Raw genomic sequence first — 21,323 nt, forward strand, 5'->3', positions numbered from 1 at the left:
GTGTTGATGTTGCATCTAGAAGCATCGTGTTGAACTAAAGATGGCTGGCTGAGACTTGCAGCTTGTATGCCACCTCACCCAAACGAGTTAGCATTTTTGGAAGGGCGGTAAAAGCGTGGCGTCTACTTGTTTTGGTGGAGCTTATCAAAATGATAGCTACATCAAGAAGTATTTGGGACATGTTGGAGTTGTAGCTGTTTTTCTACCTTACCTGTACAACGAAAGGTAGCCTTGACAATGCATGGCCCAATAGGCCCTGATGTACCAATTGGTCTTTCCTGTTGGGAGTCGATGCCATTTAATGGAAATAAATTAACGTGGGGTTTTGGAAATGATATGTAGTATTGTGAAACGCAAGCTGCAGTGTGTAGTTTCCTTTTTGTAAAAAATAAAATTATAATTTTTATTCTTCTTGATTGACTTTGTGATAGAATTGTTACATCTGATATTTTGACAGTCAATATCAGGGCGGAAGTCTTTTGCCGAGATAATTCTTAATACAGGAATGTGCTCTAGTGGGTCAGTGGATGATGATTTGATTTTCAAGGCTTCCTCATTGCTCAAGGTATGAGTTTGTTCCTAGCTTGTGACTGTATATCCATTTACCCATCCATGATTGCATCACCCCTTTAATTAGACTTATTAGCTACCGATACAGTGAATTTCCATGGATCATGCTTGTCATTTCCTTCAATTTATTTGTTTTCAACAATGCTTACATTCATAAATTAGGGTAACCAGTGACAGATGATGAAAAATTAGGAAATGGGCCTACCTTGCTAGTATTCTTTAGTAGATCATACTACTGTCAGTCTGCACAGACAACGCAAAACTTGTAGTTTGGATCGTGCACTACTTTCAACATTTATCAGGCGAATCTGCCTGGTCTTAATGTCACTGCTGTCCGAGATAGCTGATTGTCTTACACTCAAATTTATACATTTAGGATTTAACTATGACATTAACATTGATGTGATCTCTAAACCCATCCAGAATGCCGTCAATGAGTGCAATTTTTTTGTGATATATATGATGAATCAGTGTGAATCAGATGATAGAAAACATATACTGGCTCAGGAGAACAGGAACAGCCAGGACCCTGTAGAGTGTGGATATAACCATTGTTGAGAATAGCAACTTGTATTATTTAGGAGGCCAAAGCCAACATATATACACATACATGAGGATGCCAAAAGGCTACAGGAGAATGCCAAGAGACTGAATGCAAAAGGTCAAAAGACATCACTAACACCCCCCCTCAAACTCATGGTGGATCCACAACACTGAGTTTGGAAAGGTGAAATTCATGTTGCACTCTAGTCTGGGCCTTCGTGAAGAAGTCTGCTAGCTGTAACTCAGAAGGCACATACTGAAGAGCAACAACATGATCCTGCACAGCAGCGCGCACATAAGAAGCATCAACGCCAATATGCTTGGTAAGCTCATGCTTCACGGGATCCCGTGCAATACTGATAGCACCGGTACTATCTGACAAGATGGTGGTAGGTGTAGTAACAGAAACACCAAAATCCTCTAGTAACCATCTTAACCAAGTCACCCTTTGCCGTCAGAAGAAACATAGCTCGCAACTCAGCCTCTGCACTCGAACGGGAAACTGCAGTCTGTTTCTTTGTCTTCCAGGCAATGAGAGAACCACCAAGAAAAACATAGTAAGCAGAAAGTGAACGGCGATCCGTAGGATCACTAGCCCACGTAGCATCCGAATAGGCCTGGAGCTGTAACGAGCTGGAGCGGGGAAAGAAGAGATGGTGAGATATCGTGCCACGAAGATAACGTAGAACACGAAGAAGGTGACTAGTGTACCGAAGTGGGAGAAGAAACAAACTGACTCAAGATATGGACATGATAGGAGATATCTGGACGAGTGACGGCGAGATAGACAAGACTCCCAACAAGATGACGATAACATGTCGGATCAGACAAGGGCTCACCATCAGAAGCGCGAAGGTGAACATTGAGCTCCATAGGAGTCTCAACAATGCGCTCATCACTAAGAGCCGCACGAGTAAGAAGATCCTGGACTTACTTTTCTTGGGAAATAAAAAAGCCATTAGAGGTGGAGGAAACCTCAATCCCAAGAAAGTAACGCAGAGGACCAAGATCGAACATAAGAAACTGCTCACTGAGACGGGCCTTGACAAAGGCAATGTACTCAGGGTCATCGCCAGTGATGATCATGTCATCAACATATAGAAGAAGAAGAGTTCGACCACGAGTTGAAAGGTGAACAAACAACGCTGGATCATGAGCACTCGCTGAAAAACCAGCGGCGGTCACCACAGAGGCAAAACGCTCAAACCAGGCACGAGGGGCTTGCTTAAGGCCATAGAGAGAGCGTCGAAGACGGCATACCATGCCATCAGGAACAGAATACCCGGGTGGTGGCTGCATATAAACCTCCTCACGCAACTCACCATTAAGAAAGGCATTCTTAACATCAAGCTGAGAGACAGACCAATGGCGAATAGAAGCCACAGCGAGAAGTGTGCAGATAGTGGTCATATGGGCTACAGGAGCAAAAGTCTCATCGTAATCACGACCATGCTCCTGCTGAAAGGCACGAGCCACAAGACGAGCTTTGTAACGCTCAAGAGAACCATCGGAGCGAGTCTTAACTTTGTAGACCCACTTACAAGCTATGTTGCAGGGATACGGCTGGGAGGTGCCGTATCGGTGCAAAAAACGTGGCCAGAACAGGGATACGCATGGATACGTAGGGGATACATGTATCCCGAAGTATCCTCTTTTTCTGAATTAAAAAAAAGGAAAAAAAATTGCAAAACGGCTGGGATACGAAGGGATACCTCAAGGATATGTATAGGGATGTAACGATTTGAACCACGGCCCATCAGGAGGCCGACGTGGGCTGCCTCATATGGCCATATGATCGCTAAGACAAACCCTCACGCACGACTCATTCGTATCGCCACCGTCATCTGGCAGTTGCCACATGGCATCTGCGATCTGTCCGCGCCGCCGGCAGCGAGCAGCGTCTCGCGGATCTCTCCTGCCGGATGCCGGCAGTGACGCAGCGCCGGGCTGATCTCTCTTTTGGGCCGCCGGCAGCGCCACAGCATTAGGGAATGGCGTCTATGTCGAACTGTCCATACTCTATTTGTCGTTCTGGGAGTAACGCCGCTGAGGAACCAGCATATGCTGCATACCAATCCTAAATATATCCCCTGTGGGTTCATGTTACAAGATACAACACTGCTGGTGGTGACTCTGGTCGTGGAGGAATTTCAAGATTTAAATGCCACTTTTGTGATGAGGTTTTCCTAGGGAGTTATTCAAGAGTGGGAGCACATCTTTTGAAGATTTCAGGTTCTGGTGTGAAGATATGTAACAAGATTGTTCATCCTGTCCTCGAGCAACTTCACGAGGAAGATCATGAAGCCGCAGCCAATATTTGAGCAAGAGATGGTAGGAGATGAATCATCTGAAGCTGACGCCTTGGCCTTCAAGTTAGCACATTTACTTCATATTTCTATTCCATGTTTCATTTATTTATTCAGTACTGAACTATTGTTGTCTGCTGCTGCGTGAACCACTGAATTATTTGCGCATTTGTACATATACTCGCCGTATCCCCGTAAGTCTATTTTTAGAAAATGCCGTTTTCCCGTCTCGTCGTACCCGTATCCCCGTACCATGTAACATAGCTTACAAGTGATGGGACGAACACTGGAAGGAAGAGAAACAAGATCCCACGTGCCGGTGCGCTCAAGAGCAGCAAGCTCCTCTGCCATCATAAACTGTCATTCAGGATGAACAATAGCATCGCGATAAGAGGTAGGCTCAAGTACAGCCGAAAGACCATATCGACTAGAAGAATAGCGGTCAGGGGGAGGGCGAGGCCGAGCCCGAAGACCATAAGTTGGCTGGGATGAGGAGGACGACGCACCAGAAGTAGATGGCACGTCAGTAGATTTATCCACAACATGTGGACGACGAGTATAATGGAAAGGAAAGGAGGGAAGAGGTGGAATCACTGGAGGTTGAGACGAGGAATGTATCAATGATGAAGGTGGAGAAGGGGAAGGTATCGGTGATGAAGGTGGAGAAGGAGAAGATACCGGTGATGAAGGTGGAGAGTCATGCGATGAGGGAGGAGAGGAAACCGTAGGAGAGGATGGCGTAGGATCTGCAACAGTAGGACGATGAATAGGAATACTAGGCACAGAGGGAGGTTTTTCAGGAAACGCGAGAAAAGAGATATCCTCTACTGAAAAAGTCGAGGAGGATGGTCGCGGGTAGAATGGACGAGACTCATCAAAAGTCACGTCTCGAGAAATACGCATCCGACGACCAACTGGATCCCAACAGCGATAACCCTTATGCTCATCACTGTAGCCTAGAAAAACACACTCGATTGACTGAGCGGTCAGTTTGGTGCATTCTCGTGGGGCCAGGAGAACATAGCAAACACAACCAAACAACCTAAGCGCCGAATAATCGGGAGAATGATCAAAAAGATGCTCAAAAGGAATACCACCCTGCAGAGCAGATGAAGGTTGAATGTTTATGAGATATGTGGCAGTAGAGACAGCCTCAGCCCAAAAGTGAGGCGGAAGAGAGGCGGCAATCATCATCGCACGAGCTGTCTCAAGAAGGTGACGATGTTTGCGCTCAGCCATGCCATTCTGAGCGTGAGCACCAGGACAAGAGAACTGAGCAATAGTACTCTGCTCGGCAAGAAAACCACGCAACATTTTAGAGATATACTCGCCAGCAGAATCAGCACGGAACACACTGATAGGTGCAGAGAACTGAGTGTGAACCATGGCAGCAAAACGCTTATAAATAGTGAGAACCTCACTATGAGAAGACATAAAGTAAAGCCAAGTGTAGCGAGAGAAATCATCTATAAAAATAATATAGTATCGATGACCCCCTTTGGAAGCGAAGGGAGCCGGGCCCCATACATCTGAATGTACTAAATCAAAAGGGCGCTAAGACACCGACTCACTAGTAGGATAAGGTAACTGAATCTGTTTACCCAACCTACAACCCTGGTAGTGTAAGGAGACATCTCCTGAGACAGGCCCCAGAAGACCACGACGAACTAAAGATGATAGTCGAGAACCACAAAGGTGACCAAGTCGATGATGCCACTGCTGGAAGGAGCTGATAGCTGAAACGGCGAAAGCAGATGGACTAGCGGGTGTGGTGGCAGCGGAAGGAACATGAAGCCAGTCTAACTCCCAAAGTTCCCGAGAATCACGGCGGCGAGGGCCAGCTCCAACCAGAGCCTTCGTGTGATGATCCTGGATTGTGCAAGAATCAATGTCAAGAATGACACGACAACCAGAATCAGTAAGCTGACTCGTGGAAAATAGATTCATGGTAAGGCGAGGAACATGAGAAACATTTGGAACATAGAAGGAAGAAGTGGAAAGAGTGCCTCGACTAGCCACAGTAAGAGAAGTACCATCTGCTGTAAGAACATTAATAGGAAGATCGAGAGATCTAAGAGAGGACAAGATAGAAGAATCGGAAGACATATGAAATTAAGCTCCAGAATCCAAAACCCATTGGGATGTACCTGACTGTGTAGATGGTGGCCGCTCAGCACTAGAAGCACCAGTCACAGAGCCTGCAGTACCCGTCGAAGAACCTGAAGCGGCAAGTAGACGCTTAAGCTTCACAATATCCTGCTCAGTCAAGGAGACAGTAGATGACGTCGATGAAGAAGCACGAGTCCCAGAGGAAGAATTGCGCTCCCTGTTACGCATATCACGCTTCTTGAAGCAATCAGACTCGGGGTGACCATCCTTGTTGCAGTAGCCGCAATGAGTACGAGAACGAGAGCGACCCTCACTACTAGGAGTGGGTAGTAGCGGTGGGGCATTGGAGCGAGAAATCACTGGTGGAGCAGCAGTTCGAGCAGCAAGCACAGAGGGGACCTGATGCAACCCAGCACCACGGAGGCGAGTCTCCTCAGCACGAAGCTCAACAAGTACCTTAGAAATAGGAACACGACCGCGAGCAAACAACTGAGCACGTCGAGGCTCAAACTCTCCACGGAGCCGCGACAGAAACTCATAGACACGCTGAAACTCCAAGTCGAACCTCAGAGTCTGGCAACACGCGCAAGTGCCACAAACAGCAGTGCGAAGGTTGTCAAGCTGGCGCCAGATAGCAGAACTTTGAGTGTAGAATTCATCAATAGTGGAGTCTCCCTACTGAAGAGCATGCTCTTGACGTACCACAGACAAGTAGAGAGCATCACCAGAGGGCTGATAGCGCTGACGAAGACGAGTCCACATCTCAAACACAGTACTGAGGCCCATAAACTCAGATGCAAACTGTGGTAAAACAGTGGAAGTGAGGACAGCCGCAACACGAGCATCATCATCACACCACTGAGTATAAGCAGTCAGATCATCACGATAAATGGAAAGAGCATCCGAATAAACCGCGACCTGCTGGTCATAAGCAGCGACCACATCATTGGCAGCAACCCGGGCTGCAGCCCTATCATCATCAGAAGCATCTGCGCCAAGATCCGGTGGAGGTGGCGGTGGGATAGGAGCCACAGGAGGAACTGGACGCTGGAACTGGACGCTGAGGACAAGGAACCTCGCCGGAAAGAACTCCCCATAAACGAAGGCCACACATGTGAATGCGCATAAAGGCAGCAAACTCAGCATAGTTAGCACCATCAAAAATCACCGGACAACGTGGAACGGCGACATAGCCCAATGATGTCGAAGACATGATGCTCTTCTTCTGTCTTTTTCTTCTCATTTTTTTTAGTATGTAATCAATCCATGCAGACGAAAGTCAGTCAGGCAGAAAACAGTGGCAGCGAACCGACCAGGGAGACAAAAGGCCCACGGTAGAGGTCGAACCTCGAGCAGCAGGGGACCTCGATCAGCCGGACTTCGCGACTGGTGGGTGGAGACGACGACCCGCGTCAGGACCACCAGCTCGGCAGGGAGCCACGATCGAGGCAGGACGGGCCGCCGGCAGCGACGAGCGGAAGGGGCCGGTGGTGGTAGCAGCCGGAGTCGGAGGGGCGCCGGGCGGCCGAAAGAGCAGCGGCGCGGATGGGGCGAGCAACAGGAGACGACCTTGGAGGAGGAATGAGCGGCTGGATCGATCGGGACCAAGTCCGATGGGATCCAACACACAGTGCTGAAACACTGGATTCCACACAGCAGCTGGATGTGAAGCTCCTGTAGCTGGAGATGAACGCAGGCAACAGCAGAATCATGGGCCGGCAGAAAACAAAGCAACGGCGGGCGTGTAGGAGATTGGATCGGGAGAGCACGAGTTGCGCGTGCGGAAAAAAATACCTAGAGCTCTAATACCATGTTGAGAATAGCAACTTGTATTATAGGAGGCCAAAGCCAACATATATACACATACATGAGGATGCCAAAAGGCTACAGGAGAATGCCAAGAGACTGAATGCAAAAGGTCAAAGGCCATCACTAACAACCATATGGGGTGTCCAAACACCCCAACTTTAAGCACATTTCCACAGATTCAACCTGTTCGACCTGCTTCTTTTTACTGGTCGACAACTTGGTCACCTGTACCACTGGGAGTTCAGTTGCCAGTCAGGGAGATGCCTAGAGTGGGCGACTTGATAAACATAGAACCAGCAAGCCTTAATATGATCTTCTCCTAAGGAAGCTCTTTATTTTCTGGAGTAGTGGTTACGGTAAGCAGCTCGGCTGGATATCCAACCATGTTCACTGGTACATGGGCGTATGCTGCTGGGGCTTGTCCTATTTTGATCAACAGGAAGGGCCCTCTGCTATATTATCATCTTTATGTCAAAGACTTAAAACTAGTAACTGTGAAAGCTAAGTGACTTTAGTAAGTGGTGAACTGAGGGGTCTTTATATTCATGGTATTTCTAGTAACAACCTTTACTGGCAAATAGTTGAAGTGCTAACAATTACTTCCTGCCACTTTCAATCTTTTTCAACGTGTTTCAGATAATCAAGTTAATTACTTTTACAACGAGTGGAGGTGCATATCTCAATTTCATGGGTAATGAATTTGCTCATCCAAAGGTGAGCTACTTACATGGTTTCTAGAATTTAACAGTCTTTATTTCTTCCCAGAATTTTGGATTCGTACTCAATTTGTACAAGAGCGTTTAAGTTCTTTGTTGAATGATTGCAGAGGGTTGAGTTTCCTATGTCAAGCAATGAGTATTCCTTCCACCTAGCTTGTCGGCAGTGGGAACTATTGGACAAGGGTGTTCACAAGCATATTTTCAATTTTGACAAGGTATGTAACTATTTTCTTGGAAGGGATTTAAAATTACTTGTCAGTTTACTTGTCACTGCAAACTAAAACTCTTATGCCAGATCATGGAGCTTTGATTGTCTGCTATACAGCGCATATGTTTTGCATGTTTCTTTTTTATCAAAATCATGTCAGTAAGATCAGCTTAGACTTAGTCGCAGAAGTTATCCCTGTCCTGTGTTGGTTGAAAACAATGATCTTCCATTCTTTCGCTCAATACTACTATATGGTTGACTACGGTGAACCTGGGGACCCACTGGAGGGCATTTATATGGGTTGACCCATGTATAGGTGGCCCTGTTGCCCGTATGTGGTTAACCATATTTAAAGTAAGTTAAAAGTGTATGGTAGCATATAAGGGCATATTGCTTGAGGTTTATAATGTAGTTACTCTATGTTAACTCTTCATGTGAAGCAAGCATGAAACACAAAAGAGATGCTAGTTTGTTTACCAGTCAAGCATGGGGGCTGGGCTTTGGAGATTTTCAAAGTTGCAGTATTATAGTTCTTATAGAGTGGTCATGTAGCTTGAATTTGTTCTTATTCGTGTTAATAATTCTAATTAATTATTACATTGTGGATGTTCCGTACCAGCTTATTCATTGACCAAAAATAATAATTGTGTATTTGTAATATTGGCTCTTCTATTGAGGGTAATTTTCTGTTGCCAATCTTAAATATTTTGTCTGTATGTGTAGCTAAAGTTAAGTTGAGGGATATATGTCAGACATTGCATGAGTTAGAAATGTGAAGTGTCACATTTTTTACTACACTGTGCTAGTCACAATATATTCAACCCAAAAGTGTTATTATTTAGAATACTGGATCTGCAAGGAACTTTTGATGTTTCGTCAAAAGTTATTTTTTTTCCTCAACTATTATAGGCTTCAGATCATTCAAGTGTTGATTTTATACCTTGAGGAGATTAATCCTACTAACTCAGCAATTTTACCCCAGGATATAATGAGCTTGGATGAAAATGAAAGGGTAACTTCGAGAGGTTCACTCAATGTTCATCACTGTGACGATACAAACATGGTATGGAAGTTTTTCAGTTATTAATAGCTCAAACCTACTTATAACTTAATAGAAAACATACAGTTGTTTTTATTCTGAAACCAATTATGCTTTATCAGGAACTTATACTGTTGCTAATCATTTTTACTCACTTTGGCAGGTGATATCTTTCACCAGGGGGCCTTTCCTTTTTGTATTTAATTTCAATCCAGAAGTCCCCTATCAACTGTATCGTGTTGGTGTGGATGAAGCTGGGGAATACCAAGTAACTTATTTATACCAAGCATTATTTCTGTTAGCTATGCACAAAATTGTCATCATTTAATTTGAATATTTAACAAATTCTCAACATAAATTATTCAACTCAATACATTATATCATAAAATTCTACAGCACTTGAAATTATAATATTCTCATAGACTTTTGACTTATAAATATGTTTGGTCAGTTGTTATGACCGGCATACACTATAGGCGGAGGAGGCCTCATGGCGCAGGCAGTTAGGGGCCCAGCCCAAGTTATCTTATCGTGTTAGGGGCTCAGCCCAATTTTCTTATTACGAGGATTATATAAGCTCATGTACGGACCCGTTTTGAGATTAAGCAGAAGTAATCATATTTGCTCGGCTTCCTGAAGGGAGCTGGGAGACCTAACCCTAGCTGCCGCCCCCTGCGCCCTCTCTCCCTCTCGCGCGCGCGACGACGGCGCCCCAGCGCCGGCGGCCTCGCCTTCCCCCACGCCAACCCCCCTTCCACCCCTATAACCTAAGAGCTCGTCCTGGTAGGGACCTGGTTCCTATCAATTTGGTATCAGTTGTCTCAGGCTCGATCATGTCCCCTCCTCCGCCCACCACCACCGTTCCGTTGCGGATCGCCTCCTCATCACCGATGACCACCGCGGGCAGCACCCGGCTCCTGACCGGACCGGTCTCTTCCGCCGCCGGGACGGCCCCTGCGGTCGCCCCCGCCGTCCTCACTCCGGAGGAGATGTCCGTGGTGCTCCGGGACCTCACCTAGGCGGTCCAGGGCATCCGCCTATTCCTGGCGGGATCCTATGGGCCGCAGCCCGCAGCTCCTGTCGCCACCATCACCTGGCCGCTGCAGCTGCCGTGGCAGCCGCCACCCCCGACGCCCTCTGTCGCCCCCGCCTTGCCGCTGCTGCAGCAGCTGCAGCCGCCGCCGCCACCAGCCACCTCCGGACCGGCCCTTCCGACAATGGCGGCCGGGGTACCCATCCACCAGGTGCGGTTTCCCCCGTCGTCGTCCCCGTTACCGGCCTGGTTGGTCGGATCGTCGCCGCCGGTCTACACGATGGCCCCGGGTCAGCCGCACGTCCGTCTATGCCGGCGTCGCCTCTGCAGTTCGGCGGCCCCTCCAGTTCCGCTGGTCCCTACGACGGCGTCGACGGGCCTCTGTTCCAGGGGGGCCCTTGATGCCCACCTACTCGGCGCCGTCCTCCTCACAGCTCCGCGCCGACGAGGCGTACCCCCCCCCCATCGGCCACAGCCACACGCCGCCGTGCTTTGCCAAGCTCGAGTTCGCCACCTACGACGGCACCGAGGACCCCCTGAATTGGCTAACCAGTGTGACCAGTTTTTCAGGGGGCAGCACACGCTAGCGTCCAACCGCACCTGGCTCACCTCCTATCACCTCCGGGGCGCAGCGCAGATGTGGTATTACGCCCTCGAACAGGACGAGTGCGGCATGCCCCCATATGGGAGTGTTTCCGTGAGCTATGCCTCTTACGGTTCGGGCCGCCGATCCGCGGGAGCCGCCTGGTGGAGCTTGGGCGTTTGCCTTTCACTTCCACGGTGCAAGACTTCGCCGACCGCTTTCAGGCCTTGGCTTGCTACGCGCCCGGCGTTACGGCTCGCCAGCGGGCCGAGCTGTTTGTTGGCGGGCTGCCAGATCATATCCGCGTGGACATGGAGATGCGCGGGCCACAGGACCTCCAGACGGCCATGTATTACGCCCGGGCCTTCAAGCGACGCACGGTGGCCATGTAGCAGGCACTACCGTCCCTGGGCGCCCGCCAGCCTCCCAGGCCGCCGCCACCACCAGCACCGGGGCGCCCTGCCCCGGCTCCAGCGGCGCCCAATGCCCCGGCTGTGCCTCGCCCGTCCCGTCGGCTCACACCGACCGAACAGCTCGAGCGTCGTCGTCAGGGGCTATGCTACAACTGCGACGAGCCCTACGTGCCGGGCCACGTCTGCCTGCGGCTCTTCTACTTGGAGGCTGCGGACTATGTCGAGGAGGACACCATCGAGGGGCTCGACGCCCTGCCCGCCCCCAAGGCCGCGGATGTCGCGCCGGGCCCCGCTCCTGCGACTGCACTCGTCGTCTCCCTCCATGCCCTAGCGGGTATACGAGCGGAGAAGACTATGCTGCTGCCGGTGATGATCCACGGCGAGCGCCTCCTGGCTCTGCTGGATACGGGTAGGGATGGCAATGGGTAGGGTATGGGCGGGTACAACCTCCTTCTACCCAAACCCATACCCATAGAAACTTTTTATACCCACCCACTTCAATACCCATGGGTACAAACTAACACCCATGCCCATACCCATCGGGTATCCTATACCCAATGGGTATCCATTGGGTACAATATATAGCATTCAAATTCTCAAGAGGTAGAGAAATGAGTTCAAAATTCAAGTGATCATGGTAGAGTAGTATAGAACGTATGTGGCCTCCTCTGGTGGGTGGCCTCTTGGAGGCATCAGGGGAGTATGAGCAGCGGTTGGTGGAATACTGACGTAGTGGAAGGCGGTGGTGGGAATTGGGGATCGCTGGATCGAGTTTTCGACAAGAGTCTGGTAGCGAAGAGTCGATATTTCATCTTTTTGAGGAGTCACATAGGACGTATGAGGAGTGGCGAGCAGGTGATTATGAGCCTATGAGCTATGACTTGTTTAAGGAATATGAGATTTAGGGTGGAACCATATGAGTTGGATGTTAACCCCACATGTTATAGGAGTTATTTTCATTTATTAAAATTTTCTGGGTATCCATTGGGTTACCCATGGGCACAATTTCTTACCCATGCCCTACCCATATATTTTGTGGGTATGGGTACCCATTACCCGTGGGTAGAAAATCTCTTCAAATCTTGCCCATACCCATTGTTTTCGGGTAGGGTACCCGCGGGTACCCATACCCATGGGCAAAACTGCCATCCCTAGATACGGGCTCCACCCATAACTTTCTGCCCGCGTCGACCATGCGTCGCCTGGCACTCCAGCCGACGGGCGGGGAGCAACTCCGGGTCACCGTCTCTAACAGTGATCGCCTCCACTGTCACAGGATTGCGTGGCTATGTCCCCATCAGTGTCGGCGACGAGCACTTCACCATCACGTGCGTCGGCATCGACTTGGGCTGCTTCGACTTCATCCTCGGCGTCGACTTTTTGCGGACTCTGGGTCCCATCCTCTGGGACTTCGATGCCATGACGATGGTCTTCTGGCGCCTGGGTCGCCGCGTCCGGTGGGAGGCCATGGGTGGCCCTTCCTCACCAGCGCCCCACCCACAGCTGACGGCGGCCGCCGCCGAGCCCGAGCAGCCCCTGTTGGCTCGTCTCTTGCAGCAGCACAGCGACCTCTTCGACGAGCCCTAGGGTCTCCTGCCAGCCCGGGTCTACGACCACCGCATCCACCTGCTCCCTGGCACAGCTCCCGCGGCGGTCCGTCCATACCGCTACCCCCAGCTGCAGAAGGACGAGCTGGAGCGGCAGTGCATGGTCATGCTTGCCCTGGGCATCATCTGGATCTCGACCTCACCGTTCTCGGCGCGGTTCTCCTCGTTCGTAAGGCGGGCGGCACGCGGCGCTTCTGCATCGACTATTGTGCTCTTAACGCAAGGACGCTCAAGGACAAATTTCCCATTCCGGTCGTGGATGAACTCCTGGACGAGCTACATGGGGCACGCTTCTTCACCAAGCTCAACCTCCGTTCGGGATATCACCAGGTGCGGATGCACTCGGATGATGTCGTGAAGACGGCCTTCCGCTCCCATCACAGCCACTTCGAGTTCTTGGTGATGCCCTTTGGCCTCTCCAATGCCCCGGCGACATTTCAGGCTTTGATGAATGATGTCCTCCGCCCCTACTTGCGCCGGTTTGTGCTTGTTTTCTTTGATGACATTCTTATTTACAGCTCGTCCTGGGCGGAGCACCTACAACACGTGGCCATTGTCTTCAATGAGCTTCGAGCGCACCATCTGCACCTCAAGCGCTCGAAGTGCTTGTTTGGTACGACATCGGTCGCCTACCTCGGCCACGTCATCTCGGCGGAGGGTGTCGCCATGGATGCCGACAAGGTGGCGGCCGTCGTGGCGTGGCCAACGCCATAGTCGCCGCGGGCCCTACGCGGCTTCCTCGGCCTCGCGGGCTACTACCGGAAGTTCATCCGGGAGTTCGGCCTCATCGCGGCTCCACTTACGCGCCTGCTCCGCCGCGATGCCTTCTCATGGGATACGGAGGCGACCGAGGCGTTCGCGACCCTCAAGCAGGCCCTCACTATGGGGCCGGTCCTCCATATGCCTGACTTCGACAAGCTCTTCGTGGTGGACTGCGACGCCTCGGGCATGGGGTTTGACGCCGTCCTACATCAGGGCGACGGGCCACTCGAGTTCTTCAGCAGGCCCTTTGCCGCGCGCCACCACAAGCTCGCGGCTTACGAGCGGGAGCTCATCGGCTTGGTGCAGGCGGTGCGCCACTGGTGGCCGTATCTATAGGGGCGGTTGTTCCGTATCCGCACGGACCACTACAGCCTCAAGTTTCTGCTGGACCAGCGCCTCTCCACCATGCTGCAACATCAGTGGATCAGCAAGCTCTTCGGCTTCGACTTCACCGTTGAGTACCGTTCGGGTCGTCTCAACACCGTGGCGGACGCGTTGTCCCGCCGCGACACTGACCTTGACACGGACGCCGTCGACTCCGCGGGGGTGGTCCTCTGCATTCGCTCTGGACCCTCTTTTGCCTTCATCGACGACATCCGCCGAGCTACCGCTAGCGCCACGGACGCGCAGCTCCTCCGTCAGCGCCTCGCGGATGGCGACCTGGAGGAGCCATGGCGGTTGGCCGACGGTCTGCTTTTGCACGGGCGCCGGCTCTTCGTGCTAGATCACGGCGACCTCTGTCACCAGGCCCTGCTGCTGGCCCACTCGGCCGGCCACGAGGGCGTGCAGAAGACCCTACACCGTCTCCGGGCAGATTTCTACATCCCCGGCGATCCTGCGCTGATGCGGGACTGGGTGCGGTCTTGCGTGACGTGCCAGCGCAACAAGACGGAGACACTGCAGCCGGCGGGGCTGCTACAGCCCCTTGAGGTGCCCTCTCAGGTCTGGGCCGACATCCCCATGGACTTCATCGAGGGCCTCCCCAAGGTGGGCGGCAAGTCCGTCATCCTTACGGTGGTCGACCACTTCTTCAAGTATGCGCACTTCATCGCGCTCGGTCATCCCTACACCGCCACCTCCGTCGCGCTGGCCTTCTTCGACGGCATCGTCCGCCTCCACGGGTTTCCGTCCTCGATCGTCAGCGACCGCGACCCGGTGTTCACGGGACATGTCTGGCGCGATCTGTTTCGGATGACAGGCGTGAAGTTGCGCCTCAGTACGGCATTCCACCCCCCGACGGACGGCCAATCCGAGGTGGTCAACAAGGTGATTGCTATGTACTTACGTTGTGTTACAGGTGATCGCCCACGTGCGTGGGTCGACTGGCTCTCTTGGGCGGAGTACTGCTACAACACCTCCTACCACTCCGCCCTGCGTGCCACGCCCTTCGAGGTGGTCTACGGTCGTCCTCCGCCACCCATCTTGCCGTTCCAGCCTGAGACGGCCCGAACCGAGGCGGCGACCGAGCTTCTCCGCGGCAGGGATGAGATCCTTGCTGAGGTGCACCAGCGTCTCCTCCAGGCCCAGCAGCTGTCCAAGAAGTACTACGACGCCCACCACCGTGAGGCGGAGTTCGCGGTGGGTGACTGGGTGTGGCTGCTCCTACTTCACCGCTCTATGCAGTCACTGGACCCGCGCGCAAAGCACAACCTGGGTCCCCGCTATGCGGGGCCGTTTTCGGTGTTGGAGCACATCGGCAACGTCACCTACCGCCTTCAGCTACCTTCGGGCGCTCGCATCCACGATGTTTTCCATGTGGGCTTGTTGAAGCCTTTCCGCGGCGAGCCACCGGCGGCCATGCCGGATCTTCCTCCAACCTCCAAGGGCCGTCTACTTCCCAGTCCAGCGAAGGTTTTGAAGGCCCAGCAGAGCCGGGGTGCGTGGCGCTTGTTGATTCAGTGGCAGGGACTTCCGGAGGAGGACGCCACTTGGGAGCACCTCGACGAGTTCCGCAAGCATTTTCCCGACTTTCTGCTCGAGGACGAGCTGTTTGCGCAGGCGGGGAGAGATGTTATGACCGGCATACACTATAGCCGGAGGAGGCCTCATGGCGCAGGCAGTTAGGGGCCCAGCCCAAGTTATCTTATCGTGTTAGGGGCTTAGCCCAATTATCTTATTAGGAGGATTATATAAACTCATGTACGGACCCGTTTTGAGATTAAGCAGAAGCAATGATATTTGCTCGGCTTCCTGAAGAGAGCCGGGAGACCTAACCCTAGCCGCCGCCCCCTGCGCCCTCTCTCCCTCTCGCGCGCGCGGCGACGGCGCCCCAGCGCCGGCCGGCGGCCTCGCCTTCCCCCACACCAACCTCCCTTCCACCCCTATAACCTAAGAGCTCGTCCTGGTAGGGATCTTGTTCCTATCAATCTTAAATCTCTGCATCATGTCTATCTTAATTGAAAATAACTCATTTTTTTTTCTAAACATAGTCTTATACCACAAAGTGAGGGAAACTGGGAGAACATTTTATCATGTACTCCCTCCGTCCCAAAATGTAAGATGTAGTGTCAAAAAACGTCTTACATTATGGGACGGAGGGAGTAGCATGGTACGAGCTATTACATCTACAAAGCTGTAGTGCTAACAACATATTATGTCACAGCCCTAGATAAGTTGATACTTCTATTTTGGGTAAGAAAGTGTTGCTTTTGTGGTCATAAAAAGTATAGCATGGATATAGTGGAGCTACCACTATATTATTATTATGGTGAGAATAATAATTTTAAATGCCTTACAAATAAATTAAACAATTTAATGCTCAGAATGAACTCCATTTGCTTTGCAGATGAAATGCATAGAATCTCAGTTTGATGCAAATACTTGCTAACATCAGATTTAGTTCTGTTACTATCTCATACTCCCTCTTTGCCAAATTATAGTGCGTATACTTCAGATTTATAAAAATGTATCGACATTTTTTCTATAAACTTCGTCAAAGTTCACAAAGTTTGAATAGAAGAATATAGTATATGCACTATATAATTTGGAAAGGAGGGAGTATGTCTGTATAGATGTTGCCATATCTCTCATCTTTTGTCTAGAATAACACCATTTATTCAGTTCAGGAAGCAATTCATTCCGAAACAATGAACTCATATGCTTCAAGGACTAGTATTATTATGTTAATATGTATTCATCTTTTTTTACATTTAACCAGCTTATTTTAAACACGGATGAAACTAAATACGGTGGCCGTGGGGAACTCAAGAGTAGTCAGTATATGAAAAAGACTAGTGACAGAAGGTATTATTGGCAGCAACTGGATAATCTATGCTTTTGTTTGCTGTTCTTTCTGGTTGTATTAGTACTGTGCATCTAACCTAAGCAGGGTAACTTTCTTCTAGAGCTGATGGCTGTCGCAACTCCTTGGAATTGGCATTAGCATCTAGAAGTGCTCAGGTATGTAGATTACAAGGACTATTAGCCTGTATGACAGATATGCATATCTTAAAAAAAGAACACATATTTTCAGGTATACAAGTTGGTCCGAATCTTGAGAATATAGGCTGTCGACAATAATTACTGTGACATACCAAATGATCAATGTCCTCCGAAGATGGACTATCATTGCCAATGTTCAAGTTGAAAACATGGGTGACGAAAATGAGGTATGTGCAGTGCGTTGCTACAAATTTTAACATTATAGTTTTTTTTTAAGTAAGAAATATTTTCACTAGCTAAGTACTCCGTGCGTAGCTACAAATTTTAACATTATAGTTATGCCTAAATAAGAAATATTTTCACTTAGACTAACATTTATCTGTTCATACCATGTTTTATAGTTCAATATTGTGAATAGTCGCAACACCTATGTTCTTGTACTGAATATTGCTAGTTAGTCGAGCGGATCATTTTTGGCTTTCAATATAAGCCGGGCTTAGACCTACTTTCTAATGAAATAATGTCGATGGTCTAGCAGAAATAAATAACACATACGACGTGCACACATGCACACACAGAGTCTGGTGCAGACCCTTAATTGTTTGCAATTATGGAAATCACTTCTGTTTAACATATGCAGACTTCAATTAAATGCATGGCTGATCTTTGTTTCACCTTCAAGTACAAAATAGAAATATGTGTGCACAACTTATTTTTGTACACACATGTCAATATAGTACGTAATTTGGTATTACACATTTAACAGCTTTAATTTATCACCTTCACAGATTGGAGGCAGCATACAAGTCAAGCTCCCCCAACGCGGCAAGCTCAGTGAAAAGCTTTGACTGTGCTATAAATTCTGGCCATGAGCAAGTTCTCACAAATAAAACATGCCATTTCAGCTACAGTAGACCTGGTGCTTGCCCGGATCTTGAAAGGACCCCGCTAGTCCCTGATGGCATTTGCTAACCCCCTGATGGCATTTTATGTGTACTGGGTGAGACAGGGGGTGGCATTTTATGTGTACAGTTTGTTTGAATTCCGGGAGATTTTGGCAGAAAACTGCCACCGTCAGATCTAGATCTGATGGCTCTGGGGGCGTTCGCCAGGATAGATCTGACGGCTCTGGGGGTGTTCGCCAGGATTTTGGTCCCTTGGATAACATTTCCCTCATGAAATCACCTCATTCCAGATATAATGGTTAACTCCCCATAGGTAGAGCATGGATGCGCGTGGGCTGCCCGATTGACGATATACGGTTCAGATCGAGCATAGTGGAGCAATGTGTTGGATTTGTTACAACGGTGGTTTAATTTTAACTATAAGCTTCACAGTCGGTCGATCGATTGGAAACGAATGGAGCAGATGATCTGCAGCAACTATTGTTGACGTTAGTATTCGGAAAGCTAATAATTCACTTAGCTAGTCTCATCTTTGTGCGAAGAGAACTTGAACATCAAGAGTAGGTTCGATGTTTGCAGGAGCGCTACATGTTGTTTCTCTGTAGAGCTTACCAGCAGTTTAATAAAAGCGATGTTTGTTCATTTATGACTTAAATTTCCGGTGCTCATATTTTTGGTTGGAAGACTCAATGCAGCAAAGTCATTTTGTGTGGTTGCGTCACTTACGGTACTAGTAAATTGTACGTGCAATAAAAGCATGGAAAAATACATTTGAATATGTATTTCCTTCCATAGAATTGTATTGGACAAGAATTAACTTAGTTCTTATCTCTCTAGAATCCAGATTGTTCTGGTCTCTTTATTATTGGAGTATCAAATAAGCATGTGATAAGATGTTTCTAGAACACATGAGATGGTAGAGTTGGGGTTCAATTAGAAGGCCACGTGGCAGAATCCTGTAACTTGAAAACTTTATCCAAAGGATGGTAATGCTCGGATTTGCCATCTCTCGACCATTGGGTGGAGCATATCCAACGGCTAATATTTGAAGCTATTGGTATACTATATAGTGGTATAGACATTTGAGACCACTAATTTATTCTGAGATTTGTAAGAATGTATGACCCACCTAGATTCATAGCACAAATATTTTTTTAATCTTTCTTTTAGTCAAATTAGTGTCAGCTTAATGGGCCCAAAGTACACCTTTTGTCATAGAAGATACACATGCAGGTCTCTCCTCTCAGTCTACCTGCAGAACAAATTCATAGACTTCTTTCATCTTAGACAATTTAAATCAATCATATCTTCTAAATTATACACTCATTTATGAAACTTTTTATATATTTGGACTCCTCACTTCAAGAACTTTAAAACTAGATGGGGATACATATAAAGGCATACAATCGCCACATGAATACAACGAACATCATACAGAAGAGCAGCATCCGACTACGGATGAAAACAAATGAGAAACACGAACGATATCTACCTTGTTAGTCCAGGCTGCCGATCAGGAACCTAACCCTTGACCGAGGAAGAAGAAGCAACAAGAACTTCGAAACAAGCAAGCATCGCTCTTGCGTCAAATCATCGCATTACATGTACCTGCAACTGTTGTTGTGGTAATCTGTGAGCCACGAGGACTCAGCAATCTCATTACCGTGGGTATCAAGACTAACAAAGTTTAATGGGTATGGAATGGATAAGTGATGAGGTTGCAGCAAGCACTAAGCATTGTATGGTAGCAAACTTAGGCCCCTCCCAATGCTCCATCTTGTACAGGTGCTAAGCCTTTCACGTAGGCAAAAAATCTGATGTGGCAAGTTATTTAAGAGGAGAGAGATGAGTGTGGTGACCCGAGAAAGAAATAATGCTAAGCGCGTGAATCTAGACAAAACATTTAAAGGAAGGAAGCCCACCAATACATGAAGAGCTTTAGTTGCTAAATCATTAAATGAAGCAAGCTTAGCAACCATAAGCTAAGCACCTATGCATTGGGGAGTATAGTTGCTAAGCTATTTAATGTGCTTAGCACCTCATCTAAGCACCCATGCATTGGCAGCAGCCTTACGAGTACAAGAACAGGAAGAGTAAACTACGCATAACGGTCGCAACTAGTAATGATCAATAAGTGATCCTGTACTACTTACGAGTCAAACATAACCCCATCGCGTTCTCTTCCCAAACTCCCTCGAAAAGAGATGCGATCACGGTTACGCACGCGGTTGGTGTATTTTATTCGAAGTTTAGTGTCAAGTTCTCTACAAATCGGATATTATAAATTTTCAGGTCGCCACATAATGCGGGCACGGCTTTCGAAAAGATTTAACCCTGCAGGGGTGCTCCAAGTGGTCCATTATAAATTACCACGCGCATCCGATGGATCATCCTCACACCATGAAGAACATGATGCTTATGATAAGGAATTCTGGTGGATCCGCCTCTCATCAAAGGTAAAACTAAACCAGCAAGACCGCCCGATGTGCCAACAATCCCGATAGGAGCCGCGTATCTTGTTCTCAGGGGATGACCGGATGAGCACAGCGTACAGCAACTGAGACCTGAGTTGCCCCGGGGGAAGCCACAAATGACTCTGTTTTGGACATCGGCACTGGCCCACCTATATTATGTGGAATAAAGAATCCTCGGGTTCATGACGCCCTATGAGTTAATTAATTAATTCAATATTATTATGTTGGCAAATTCTAAAAGCAATGTTGGGCCTTGCTGGAAGAGTTCTTTCCTAAGCGATTGGTTAGGGGGTCCCCATATACCCACATGTGTTAGGAGTGCCCATCAAGGAACATAACACCGGTATGACGGAAATTAGGGCGGCAAGAGTGGAACAAACCACCAAGCAAAAGGCTGAGCCTTCCACCCTTTACCAAGTATATAGATGCATTAATTAAATAAGAGATATTGTGATATCCCATGATATCTATGTCCCAACATGGAACAACCTGCACTACACCTGCAACTAGCAACGCTATAAGAGGGGCTGAGCAAAGCGGTAACATAGCCAAACAACGGTTTGCTGGGAGGTGGAAAAGGTTAGATGTTGTATCATGGCAATTTGGGAGGCTTGACAAATAGCGCGACATAGCGATAGCATCGAGACAACTAGCAAGCAAAGATAGTAGTGATATCTAAGGTAATGGTCATCTTGCCTGAAATCCCATTAGGAAGAAGATCGAATCCATGAAGTAGCTGAACGGGCGTAGTCGAACGAATCCTCACACTCCGAAACGCTATTGGAACTATTAGGAAGAAGCACAACCGGAAAGAAGCAAACAACATGATAAACACACAAACATAAACATGGCATGATACACA

At 48.8% G+C, this 21,323-nt stretch overlaps 1 protein-coding gene across 2 annotated transcripts in view; it reads left to right on the forward strand.

Moving 5' to 3' along the window:
* Positions 1–18,629, forward strand: part of LOC123169852 (1,4-alpha-glucan-branching enzyme 3, chloroplastic/amyloplastic) — a 28,387-nt gene extending 9,758 nt beyond the window's left edge. The window contains exons 14-22 of one of the 2 annotated variants that reach the window (XM_044587718.1): positions 458–565; positions 7,974–8,051; positions 8,164–8,271; positions 9,247–9,327; positions 9,467–9,571; positions 16,859–16,944; positions 17,046–17,100; positions 17,174–17,309; positions 17,871–18,629. In XM_044587718.1, the coding sequence (XP_044443653.1) occupies positions 458–565; positions 7,974–8,051; positions 8,164–8,271; positions 9,247–9,327; positions 9,467–9,571; positions 16,859–16,944; positions 17,046–17,100; positions 17,174–17,206 (654 nt within the window). In that variant the 3' untranslated portion in view covers positions 17,207–17,309; positions 17,871–18,629. Of the gene's footprint in view, positions 1–457; positions 566–3,345; positions 3,486–7,973; positions 8,052–8,163; positions 8,272–9,246; positions 9,328–9,466; positions 9,572–16,858; positions 16,945–17,045; positions 17,101–17,173; positions 17,310–17,870 lie in introns of those variants that run through there. The other variant, XM_044587719.1, reaches the window with a different exon arrangement.
* Positions 18,630–21,323: the final 2,694 nt, after the last annotated feature.

Source organism: Triticum aestivum, chromosome 7D (genome assembly GCF_018294505.1).
Source record: "Triticum aestivum cultivar Chinese Spring chromosome 7D, IWGSC CS RefSeq v2.1, whole genome shotgun sequence".
In the NCBI taxonomy this organism is placed as follows: Eukaryota; Viridiplantae; Streptophyta; class Magnoliopsida; order Poales; family Poaceae; genus Triticum; species Triticum aestivum.